The sequence below is a fragment of the Osmerus mordax genome, chromosome 18 (genome assembly GCF_038355195.1).
Source record: "Osmerus mordax isolate fOsmMor3 chromosome 18, fOsmMor3.pri, whole genome shotgun sequence".
NCBI lineage: Eukaryota > Metazoa > Chordata > Actinopteri > Osmeriformes > Osmeridae > Osmerus > Osmerus mordax.
Window position 1 is genome coordinate 12,205,763 of NC_090067.1, and position 11,953 is coordinate 12,217,715.

General features: G+C 46.7%; 2 protein-coding genes and 1 long non-coding RNA gene across 7 annotated transcripts in view; 2 read left to right on the forward strand and 1 right to left on the reverse strand.

Annotated features, from left to right (window-relative positions):
• Nucleotides 1-505: 505 nt before the first annotated feature.
• Nucleotides 506-7,030, reverse strand: LOC136962678 (small ribosomal subunit protein eS19-like). 5 transcript variants are annotated; one of them, XM_067256547.1, is made up of 7 exons: nt 6,538-7,030; nt 4,362-4,432; nt 3,950-4,050; nt 3,602-3,785; nt 3,290-3,344; nt 1,512-1,577; nt 506-1,061 (listed from the first exon to the last, which is right to left on the reverse strand). In XM_067256547.1, exons 1-6 carry the CDS (start codon nt 6,625-6,627, stop codon nt 1,554-1,556), a joined length of 525 nt encoding a protein of 174 aa, XP_067112648.1. In that variant the 5' UTR covers nt 6,628-7,030; the 3' UTR covers nt 506-1,061; nt 1,512-1,553. The 5 variants fall into 5 exon arrangements, with proteins under 5 accessions (XP_067112648.1, XP_067112646.1, XP_067112647.1 ...); XM_067256545.1 differs by lacking the exon at nt 3,290-3,344 and adding an exon at nt 4,651-4,720 and having other exon boundaries at nt 506-1,191; nt 6,538-6,622; XM_067256549.1 differs by lacking the exon at nt 506-1,061 and adding an exon at nt 1,123-1,191.
• LOC136962679 (trypsin-1-like) lies at nt 1,516-2,728 on the forward strand. The gene is made up of 2 exons (XM_067256550.1): nt 1,516-1,863; nt 2,208-2,728. The coding sequence occupies exons 1-2, from the start codon at nt 1,765-1,767 to the stop codon at nt 2,355-2,357; spliced, it is 249 nt and encodes an 82-aa protein (XP_067112651.1). The 5' UTR covers nt 1,516-1,764; the 3' UTR covers nt 2,358-2,728.
• LOC136962680 (uncharacterized) overlaps nt 6,876-11,953 on the forward strand; it is a 6,766-nt gene continuing 1,688 nt past the window's right edge. The window contains exons 1-2 of the long non-coding RNA XR_010878919.1: nt 6,876-7,044; nt 10,732-10,773. This is a non-coding gene — a long non-coding RNA (uncharacterized lncRNA). The remainder of the gene's footprint in view (nt 7,045-10,731; nt 10,774-11,953) is intronic.

Here is an 11,953-nt window from a genome sequence, read left to right on the forward strand (position 1 = left end):
CTCACTTGTTCTTCAGCATTTAACAGCAAAGTTACTTTAAAGTCACTCAACTTATAAAACATGACCGATAAAGGTCTAAAACCAAGCACATTGATAACATCAGCTGTCTCATAAGCAAAACCTAGTATATTGTCCTTGGTTTGGAAAAACTGTTACTTGCCAGTTTAGACACAAAATCTGGAATGTCATGTACATTTATGTGGCTGTTTGGAATCCTGATTACCCAGAAGCCCTCTCAAGGCTAAGGGGCCCACCAGGTAACGGCTCTGTCTCGTTCCCTGCAGAAGAACAACCATATGGATCTATCCCAGCTCTATTTGTTTTCCAGGAATGCTTACTGTATCTGGATGTGGTCAGGAGATGGTATATAGAGGCTCCCAGTGACTGCGAGTGCACTTGGAAAGCCGAATGCAACATGAAGGGGCTGCTTTTCCTAGCTTTGTTTGGAGCGGCATGTATGTGAGAATGATGATCTAACCTGTCTGGCAAACCAAAGGAGACAAAAGCAAACTTTTGGGTTTACTGTTTGATTTGAGGATGTGTGAAAATATAATTTATTGTTACTATCACGGTCTTATTATTCGTAAATTGTATTATTTCTAACATTAATATAATCCATCCCCCCCCCTCCTGTTTCAGTCGCTGCCCCGTTGGAGGATGAGAAGATTGTTGGGGGGTACGAGTGCCCTGCTCACTCGGTGGCCTACCAGGTCTCTCTGAACGCCGGCTACCACTTCTGTGGGGGCTCACTAATATCCAGCCAGTGGGTCGTGTCCGCTGCCCACTGCTACAAGTCGTAAGTATAGGCTACGGCCTAGCGGTACCACGTCATTACTCCTTTATTAGACAGTTGCTAGAACAATTGAAAATGTGAGTTGTTCAACAATGCTGGACAAGCCAAACGGCACGTGGAAGGATTTTTCACTCGTACTCGTGTGTCCTCCTCCGCCAGTCGTATCAGCGTCCGCCTTGGCGAGCACAACATCAAGGTGAACGAGGGCACCGAGCAGTGGATCGATTCAGCCGTGGTCATCAAGCACCCCCGCTACAACAGCCAGAACCTGGACAGTGACATCATGCTGATCAAACTGAGCCGACCCGCCACCCTCAACAGCTACGTTCAGACAGTGGCCTTGGCCTCGCGCTGCGACGTGGCTGACGAGAGCTGCTTGGTGTCCGGATGGGGAAACACTGTCACCAACGGCAGTAAGTAAAATAGAAGTGTGTGTGTGTGTGTGTGTTGACATTTGGAAATACATTTGACTGTTACAGGGTTACATTTACATTTAGCCTACATTTATTCATTTAGCAAGAGCTTTTATCCAAAGTGACTTACAAGAAAGAGCTTTACAAAAAGTGCATAGGTCAATGATCAATTATCATAAACAACGAGAAAACATTGCGGGTAGCCAAAACATGAGGCATACATTGTGAAAAGCAAATAAGTGCCAATGGGTAAAACTAGAAGAAGGGTTACCACGAAGGGGAAGATAATGATTGTTGGGACTTACAGAGAGGTTAACGACACGGAACTAGACAGCCCGCGATGGATTTCATGATCTCCATAACACCAGGTCCTGTAAAAACACACGCGTGAAGTATGTTACAAGGGATTTCAAGCTGATTCAACCTCCCACCACAACGACCCTCTTGTGAGGCAGCTGTTGTTTGAAGAGTTGGAGAGCCTGGCGCGGCACATTGATCCGTTACCTCTCTCCTTCCCCAGACAGCCCTCCCGATAGACTGCAGTGCCTCAGGCAGCCGATGATCGATCGTAGGATCTGCAAGAACGCCTACCCCCATCTGTTTACAGACACCATGATCTGCTCCGGATTCATGCATGGGGGAGCTAGCAGCTGCCAGGTCAGTCTGGCTAAAACACTTAGAACAACGAACGTAAAGACGAGCGTTTTAACGACTTTATTTCTGTCTAAGCAACCTTTTCTTTTTCAACAGCTTTCATATTTTGGCACTGCCGATAAAGAAAATATATGCTATAGCCTAATTCACATCTTTTTAAAATCACGAATCTTTTTCATCTTAGGTAGCCTATTATAATTTAGATTTCACTAGTGTCGTTTTTCTAAATGTAGGTTACAGTTACATTTACTACAATTCATAGGCTATAAAATCTTTGTAACCGTTTTATAAAGTCACTATCTACTGTACACTCTGCTGTCCTGTGTAATCTTGTCTCTGTGTACTAGGGTGACTCTGGCGGCCCCCTGGTGTGTAACGGAGAGCTGCAGGGTGTCGTTTCCTGGGGTTACGAATGCGCCATGCCTGGACACCCCAGCGTGTACGCCCGCGTGTGCCAGTTCACCAGCTGGATCCGAAGCACCATGAGCAGCAACTAAACACACACCCACACACAGACACCCACACACACCACCCCCACGTCGACACAAACACACTCTTTCAGACGCAGACCACCATTTAGTATAGGCCTAAAAACATCATTACCATTCTAGATCTTGGACTACAAAGAGGCTCACAAATCAATAAAACCAAGCAAAGCACGTGTTCTCTGGACCATTCTTTAATCGCGTCCAAAAGGGTAACGATTTGTGCTGTGATGATTCACGCTTCTGTTTGCTGGAGACCGGTAACGACACGAGGACAGGTATACCACGACATGAACAGCGGGTCAGCACCGCAGCTGTTATGGGTTGTGCTGTTTTCTCTAGCTTCACAAGTGCTGCTGACGGGGTAATGTCCTCCTCTCAGCCAATCACAAAGAAGTCTCGTCCTCTCGAGGCGTGCTCAAGGAGACCTCTCATCTCTGCCAGCTGTGTGCTTTAGTGCCGACGCGTCACGTAGCAGCTACTCCAGAGCCTCAATGGCTATTGTGTCTTAAATATTGAAATTCAAACACACTTAGACGTAAAGGTTGTTGCGTTAGTGAACACGATCTCATTATCAGAACCAGTTTGGGAGGTTGTGTGGCAAGATCGAGCAGCTCTTGTCGGAATGATAATATCATCCATATTATAAGGATGTAATAAACATTATCTGGGAGACTTGCAGGGCTTCCGGCTGGTTATGAATAGGATAGCATGCTCTTGTGGGTGAACACTAATATGAGGGAATTTAATTAAATAAAAAAGGATACAAAATACTTGTGCAGATTAAAAATTGTCGGGACTATAACTTTCATTTATGGGGATTGTCTGAGAGATAGTAAAAGGAGGGAATTAAAAGGCTATGCAGGCATACTTTCATAACTGCCCTGAAACGGCAGTTTCTGACTACATGTGTAGTCATGACATGTTCTGACCTTATCACCCACCTGACCAGCAATTCTGTCCAGGTCTCTTTGACCCTGAGCAGTAAGCCTTCTGCCTCTGTTAAAAATAATAAAAATCTGGTCAAAACCCACACCGTTCCCAACCACTGTAATGTTGGAGCTGTCCACTTTTGCTCCTTGATTATCTGCTGCACTTTATTCACTATTTTGTAACAGCAATAGGATACTTTGGATAGTGTCTGCTAAATGATTACATGGGAATAAATAGAGTTTCCTTAAAAACAGCATCCAAAAAGCTGTGCCACCCACATTTGAAAACAAACGCACGCGCCTGGTAATCATCAACCTTCTCACCCGTTGGGATCCCTTTCCACCATCTTCACACCCTCGAGAGCTTGGAGAACCTTGCGCGCGACGTTCCTGGACCCCACGCTGAAGTGGGCGTGGCAGACCCCGTTCCTCTGACGTCCTCCGTAGATCTTGATCGTGGAGCCCACTCCTACGCCTCCACGCAGGTACAGGTGGCGCGCTGTGGACGCTGGAATATCAGGTGTTCGTTTAATTGTACGCACTGCATTCATAGTTGACAGAAATAACTGTTTAAATAAAAACATTTTAAAAACTTGATGACACTGTTGTTGTTTACTGTCTGTGAAGTGATTTAGCTAAGGTTTTACAATTATGAGTCACCCCACTACACACCTACTCTGGTGTAGAACCAGTTGTCATCACAGGGGGCTAGCTCCTTGTGCTTAGCCAACTTGACTGTGTCCACCCATTCTGGAACTTTCAATTTTCCAGACCTGATAATAAAGGCGATTCAATAACAGCAGAGTCATATAAACGGATTATTGTTCAATTGGGTCTATTCATTAATACATAGCGACCATACAACAATTACAACAGCCTATAAAAATAAGTATTTCAGAGTAAAGTTACATTCTATTGTAGCCAACAGTTACAATACCAGCTCTTGGCCTGACGTGTTCAAATTGCTCAAATTAATCGGCGCAGTTTCAGAGGTCCGCTGTTTCTCGCGGTACTTCACAGGTGACTTGACACTTCAAGGATGAGTGAGGGATGAGGGATGAGGACCACAACAAACTGCACTTACTTCTTGAGAAATGCTGACAAGGCTCGGACAAACTCTTGCTGGTTGACGTCTTTCACTGTGACACCCGGCATCTGTAGAAACGGTGATTTAAAGGTGAGCAAAGTTGAGAAGTAGTAGTCAAAATTCAAACTGAGTGACTGGCGCATCGATAGCCTACCATCACAATGTAATTTATCTATCTCTAGTATCATGGTTGTAGCCAAAGCTGTATTCTAATTCAAAAATATTCATTTGGTTAGGTCCGAAAATAGATGACATTCCATGCATATTGTGTTCTCGAACAACCTACCTCGCACGACTCCGATGTGGTGCACAGGCGTGTTATTGGTTTCTATCGCTTTCTCAGTCTGTGAAATATGCTACGTTAGGCACAGAAAAAAAGATTCAGGTGGGTATTACGCTGCCCCCAGTTGGAGAGGATCTACTGAATAATCGGGTGCCAATGGCTGACTAAACACGCTGCATAGTTTGGCTTGTGGGCTTGCATAGTGTGGGTTTCACGGTCCTTATTTAGCCTACGTGTATCAGCAAGCACGTTAAATATATATTTAGTGACAATAAAATTGTAGCATAGGCCTACATTGCAATGTTCGATGTGGCCTATTTTTGGGAGGAGCCAGCAGGGGGCAGGCTTATGTCAGTTCCACGATCCTCTCTCTTTTTTCAAATCCAGAAACGCTACAGACTGTTGGTGCAGTAGCTGTCGGGATTGCAGCTCGCCTACACTAGACATACATCGAGGATGTTTAACCAAGGTGACATGGAATTCAGCACGTGCCTCCCTTGACCTCTAGTGACCTCCTCTCCCACCGAACCTCAAGGCAATTCACAATAGTTTGCAATACCCAACTTCACTGCGCAGAAGGCTGTCACTTGTCTAAAACCTTTGTTCTCGCTCTTGGTCCGTTGCGATTTTTAAATTGGTTTTGGTTAGGCTATTCGACAGGAGTTTAGACGTGTGTTTTATAGAAACAAGATCTAATTCATACATGTTTATCTCATAGGTTGGCTTCATTCTAGTAATATTTCAACAACGGCACATGCCTTGTTTGTTAATGTATAGAATCTATGTTGGTTCAGTACCTTAAAAGCGGTTTCACCTACTCAGTCAACAACCATCCATTGAACAAAGTCAACTCAACAAATCTTAAGCAACACAGGTCACACTTGTGTGTAACGAATTACACAGGGAAAAAATGGTGGAGAAAATATGTCAATATAGATATGGTGAAACTAATTGTACACCAGTTCTTTTATGTATACATTTACCTCAAACTGAGTAGTTTCAGCCTCAACTGGAGTCTATTGTTGTGCTACAAAGACTAATGTAGTTTCCCATGAAGAGCTCTTGAGAAACCTGCTATTTGCTGCTGTTTGTGATGAACAGAATTTTTCCCTTCTCTAAATAAGATCATATTTCTTTTGATTTTGCATTGCCTCCCTTGCTAGAACGTAACAAACACGAAGTACAATTGAAACACTTCAAACCTAATCATTTGAAAGTACACAAACATACACATAGCCACACACACACACACGGAAACAGCCACCTCAGTTCTGAATTAGCCCTTCTCAGCTTCTTCCCCTCCCCCCTCCCAACATCCCTTGCCCCCTTTTTGTCCCCCTCGCCCTCTCCTTTTCTCTCCCCCCTCCCTCCCCCCCTCGCTCCCTCCCTCCCTCGCTTTTAGCCTGAAAGCACTATTTCAAGCCTCTGTCTAGGAGTGCCAGGACGAGGGAGAGGGGAGGGGGGTGCTGGCAGACAGGATTTAGAGTTCAAGTGCACATGCAGAGAAAAGGAACGAATAGAAAAGAGAGGGAGCAGAAAGGAAACGGAGAAAGGGAGGGGGGGAGGGAGGGGGGGGAGGGAGGGGAGGGGGGGGAGGAAACCAGAGCAGCTTTCTCTTTCCTCCGCTCTGAGAAGGTTTTCAGACAGGAACAAGGGGGAGAGACACGAAAGTATGGAAATGAAACACAGTGGGAGAGGGTTAAAAAATCTTTATTCTGCCTCCCTCCCCTTCCCTCTCTCCTCTGACACACTCCTCCTCAATCCCTCCCTCTGTTTCTCCATGAACCTCCAAATCTCTCTCTCGCCTGCTCTCTCTCTCTCGCCTCCTCTCTCTTCTATCCCCTCCCACTTCTTCACACACGCAGGCACACACACAGCCGGACTGCTTACCTCACGTGCGCTTACTATCCACTTTCGCCTGCGACCGCAAATGAGCTGAAAGCTTCGGTGGGTTTGTTGCTTTTTGTTGTATTTCCCCATATTCGTTTTTTTGTTTTTCCTCCTCCTTCCCCCCCCCCTTTCCCCCTCCTCAACAGGGAAATGCGAGCAGCTTCAGCCTGTCTCTGCAGAGCGCCCCTGGCCATGCAGGCCCTGGATTGTCCCTGCATCAGACTGCATGACACCAATCGATTCCTTCGTTCCTTCTTCCTCGTGTATTTCGTTTTTAAATCATTTTTTGGGAGGGGGTCGGCGTGTGTTGCCTTTTTCAACGGCCAGCAAACAAAAACAGCTCAACTCCACACCTTGTCTTCAGATCGTTCTGAATGCTGAATCTGGAAGAAAGGACGAAGAACAGAGGAGAAGGAGGGCTGAATGGACAGACGAAAGAGACAGCGAAGAAAGAGAACGAGAAAACGGAGTGTGTTCCACGGGAGAGGGAGAAAGAGAGAGAGAGAGGTAGGAGAAATAGTACCGGCAGTAGCAGGAAAAACGGGAGGGGTGGAGAAGAAGAGGGACGAGAAGGGGTGAGAGGAGGAGGGACAGCTTGTATGGGAATCAGTAAAATCGCGGGAAAAGGGGGGGCAAAAGAGTGATAACGTTTGAAAAAACTGGACTTAAGCCCCCAAAAGGAGTGCTTGTGCTGCTGTAAACTTGAGATGTTTTCACTCCTTTCTAAAACGTTTCTTAAATCCCTCCTTTTCCCCCTCCTGGCTTCACATGTTGTGTTCGCTCTGCATTTTTACTCTCGTTCTTTTTACGTTTTCCTCCTCTCTCGTATCGCCCCTTTCTCCCGCCCTCGTTCACATACCCTGCTCCGTGTCTCAACTCATTTCTTTTTGTTGGGAAAAATGGGTTCCCAAGAATCCTGCTGTCTATCCCCTCTCTTATTCCATCTCTTTTCTCTCCTTTCCTTTCTCTCTCTCTCTATCTCTCTCTGTTTCTCTATCTCTCTCTCTCTGTTTCTCTCTCTCTCTCTCTGTTTCTCTATCTCTCTATCTCTGTTTCTCTATCTCTCTCTCTCTGTTTCTCTATCTCTCTCTCTCTGTTTCTCGATCTCTCTCTCTCCTTGTTTCTCGATCTCTCTCTTTCTCTGTGCTGTAAAGTGGGTTATCTCATAGACTTGTCTTCTATGTCTTTCCCTGGAAGATTACCCCGGGTCACGTTAAGCTTTTGATTATATTTTATGGAGGACTGTTCAGAGTGGGCAGTCCTGGGGCCTAGTTGCGGGGAGGGGTTAGAGGAGAAGGGGTGTACCGGGGGGAGTTAGGGTGAGGGGTCCCTGTGGAGACAGACACAACGGGTCATTGGGTTTTAATCCTGCACATGCGCGAGGTATGGATGATCATATTTCATGTTGCATATCGATGGAGGGGTGTATCGGCACGAGGCTGCGAAGATGTGTGTTTGTAGTACGAGAGAGACCAGGCGACTTGGGGATCACTCGGATGGGAAGAGACAAGTTTTCTTTTTGAGCTCAGAAGAAGCTTGCTGAGAGATCGGGTGAGATTGTTGAGAGTTGTGGAGTCGCCCTCTCTTTCCCCCACGCTCCTCCCATGTTTCTCTCTGTTCTATCCCATCTTACATCCCTTCATCCGGGTACCCCTTGGTCTGTCTGTCCGGACGAGAAAAAAGACAATACCCATAACCGTAGATTCGTTGTGACCTGTAAATTCGGGTGAATAGATAGATTTTTGGCTCAGGTAAAGTATCATAGCAACAGACTTGATTTTTTTTATCAAGCTGGTGGAATCTTACCCGTGTAGCAAGGGCCAACTTTTATTCCATGCAGTCTTTTTGCGGGTTTGCAAAGAAGCTCATGACAAATTGTACATTCAGTTGTATTAGTATCATACGCTGAACGTATGTTACGATGAAATATATACAGTTTGTTTCCATGATCAGATTGTTCGGGTTAATAATGCATCAAAATAATGAATGCAACATGGTGGCTCAAGGAAGGCAGCACACGGGCAGTTTACAGTCCATCTCGTCTCACATGCAACTTCTCTTCCCTGCGACGGTATCTCCAGCCAGGTATCTCCAGCCAGGTATCTCCTCATATCCTCTTTTTTCCCTGCCCGTGTTATCTGTTTCCCTGCTCTGTCTGATTTATAGAGCCTCACTTTATCTCTCGGAGATCACTGGATATGTGTGTGTGTGTTTGCAAGCATCAAGGTTTTTATCCAGGGCTAGAATTGTTATACTCTGTGCGTGTACGTACACCTTTTGTGTGTGCATGTGGTTTGTGTGTTCATGACAAATGATTTCTTCCCGTGTGTGTGGATGGTAGGAGATATGCTGTGTAGCTATACTACGGCATAGGTGGGAGAAAAGGTATTTTGTTAGTTTGTTGTAAGTTATTCTGACAGTTAATAAGTTTCTGTATGAAGCTATGCTATTTTGTTAATCGTTTATTATAGGATGTTCTGTAGATACATACCCTGGGTATTGTACTTGCTTATAAAGCTAGTCAGCAATACGTTGTAAACTGCAGAGAAAAAACAACCTTTTAATGCATGTAAATCTGGGGTTCAGACGCCATTTTTTCTTAACTCTGATGTGCATTCGAGTTCCTGCTGCTCGATCACTTCTAATGTCGAAGGCGTTACGTTTCAGCACTCGCATGAGCCAAAATCCTGCCGTCGCTCCACTGCCCTTCCCGCTCTGTGTGGAAACGTTGGCTCACGTTATCTTTTGATGCGTTTTCACATTAAGGTGACATTAATTCCATGGCCAGCGTCTCTCTGGGATTGGCCACGAGGGAGTCATTTTTTTCAATGGCGACCCATCCTCGCCCTGACTTCCACATGCCGTCCAGGGAAAGAAAGGAAATTCCTTGATGTCAAAGTTTGCGTGAGGCAAATGTCCCGGTTTTCAGCACTAGACGAATAAGAGCGGGGGGGGGGGGGGGGGGGGGTGATAAAAAAACCTACCCTGACATCTTGCAATGTGCTTGATTTAAGATGATCCCCAGTCAAAATAAGGTCTGTCTCCTCACTAAGCGGTGTTTGACATGGTGATACGGAGGCCTGGACGGGGGCAGCGTTTGGTGGCCGAGCACCAGGGTAGTGTCAGGACCTGGGTGTTATGAAATCTTACTCAGACAGACCTGCTGTTATGTAATCTTACGTAACAGTGGTGGCCACACTGAGTCAGAGGGGGTGTAGGCTTGTGATCTGCGCGGGGTGAACTGCCTAGGCTGGCTCATGGCATGAACTCAGTGACTGCTGGAACGCTCCGGAATACCAGAGGCCTCGACTAGAAGACGCTTGCAGCCCTGTCGCCGTGCCGACGCAGAGTAGCGGCGTGCCTCGGCGAGGCTCCAAACTCGGAGCGTCACAAATCACACCGAGGTTGCTGTGGCGTATAAGACGGCTCGCTCGCGAGAGACGGTAACCTAAACCCCGTGGCTCGTCGACGGCGTCTGTGCGCTCACAGACCAGCCCTGCAAACCCCGCAAAGAATTAGCGCTGTAGCATGCGTCGTACGTGACGCTCTGCTAGATTTAGGCGTGAGCCTCATCAGTAGCTTGTCCAGCGTGTTTAGAACAAGAGCGGTGTGGGATGTTCAGTTCAGATCTCTCTCCCTCTCTCTCTCTCTCTCTCTCTCTCTCTCTCTCTCTCTCTCTCTCTCTCTCTCTCTCTCTCTCTCTCGCCGTACCAGATCCTCTCTGTATAGCTACTGTCGCTGGGTTTACACCAGCAGTTTCACTTTTCTGTGGATCTCTTGTGTTTCTCATTCATAATAGATTAGATTCAACCGCAGCATACATTTATGGAGGACACAGACCTCAGGAATTCCCAAGCAGGCTGGGAGTGCTGAGGTGTGGGGGAGGGGGGGGGAGGTGGGGGCTTGGCACGGGAGGGGGGGGGGGGGTCGTTGTTTCGCCACTGAGAACTGTTGATGATGAGCTGGGTTTTGTGGATTGGTCGATCCAACCTGCTTGCGGGGCTGCAAAGACGCCCTGTGCAGGTGTGTCCTGATAGATGGATGATTACAAGATGAACAGAGACATGGCGGGACAAGACAGGCGCTGGTATACAGACAAAAGTCCTCTCTTTAGAAATGACGTTTTGCCAGACAGCTGAACGTAGCTGGCATTACCAACGTAATGTTTGATTGGGAGGTGTTTCTCTTTTTCAGACGGAACCTCCAAACACGATTCCACCCTCCAAGAGCTCAAAGGTAAGGAGCCATTTTGATTTTTCACTCAAACTTCTAATTCGGATCCACTCTGGGCCACAAACACAATTTATGTTCTTCATTCGCTCCTCATAGCGATGAGAATCTTTCTGAAGATTCAAATAAATGTTTTTATCTGTTCCTGTATCTCTTCTACAGCCCTCAATAATAAGGGGACGTTTGTCGGCCATTTTGAGCCTTTGAACCAATCAAGTCATTGATTTCCCTCCAGACCAACTGAATTACTCTCTGACTCATCCTCCTAAGACTCACATTAGGGATGTATTAGCGTGTGTGATCTTACTAGCTGTAATTCTGTTCCCAATTTGCCCTTTTGCTTATCTGAGGATGTTACCAGTGAAAGCGGTTTGCCAGAGCCAATCGGTCTTGCCCTGATCATGCAGTATCATGGGATTTGATTGGCTGCTTGGGAATAAAGGAGAGAGGCAGCAGAGTATGAAAAGGGGCTTGTGGCTTAGCTTGCCGCTAGCTTTACAGAAGCTTCACATTACATTTCTGTCTTTGTGTCGGTGTCATCCCCCAGTCCCCCAGTTGGAGAGAGAGAGCCACATTCTACCCAGACAACACAATAAGGCCCTTCATATCCAGATATTGTCACAATGTGTTTTTGCAGGAGTTTATGCACGCACACACACACACACGCACTGAATAGTTCTGTGATTTGCATGTTGAAGAAGCTAAAGTGAGTACTTAACCTGCGGGGTCCACCTAGCATGGAGGACCTTCTCCTTCAGAGTGGGCTTAGTGCACAAAAGAAACGTTGTGTTTCTCAGCGTACTTGACTGTACTTTACTTTACAGTCTTTCTCACCTGCTCCCTCTGCTGAGGTGGTCTTCTGCAGGTAAAGGTGTTCATTTGCAGTCGTTCGCGAGGTCCCTTAGGCGCGAGTGTGTGTGTGCAGCAGTGATTTAGCATGGTTAGTGCAAGTGTGTCCGGGAGGCCCATGTGCCCCCCCCTCCTCCCCACCCGCCCCCCTTCTCCCACCCCCACCCCCCTTAACGTCTGAGGATCGGAGGAATGTGTCCGCGTCGACGGGGAGAATTCCTCAGTCTTGAGTGAGTAGGTCAGAGCGGTGACAAGAGCCTGCCTCCTATTTGAGCCTTTTTTCTTCTCTCTCTCTCTCTCTCTCTCTCTCTCTCTCTCTCTCTCTCTCTCTCTCTCT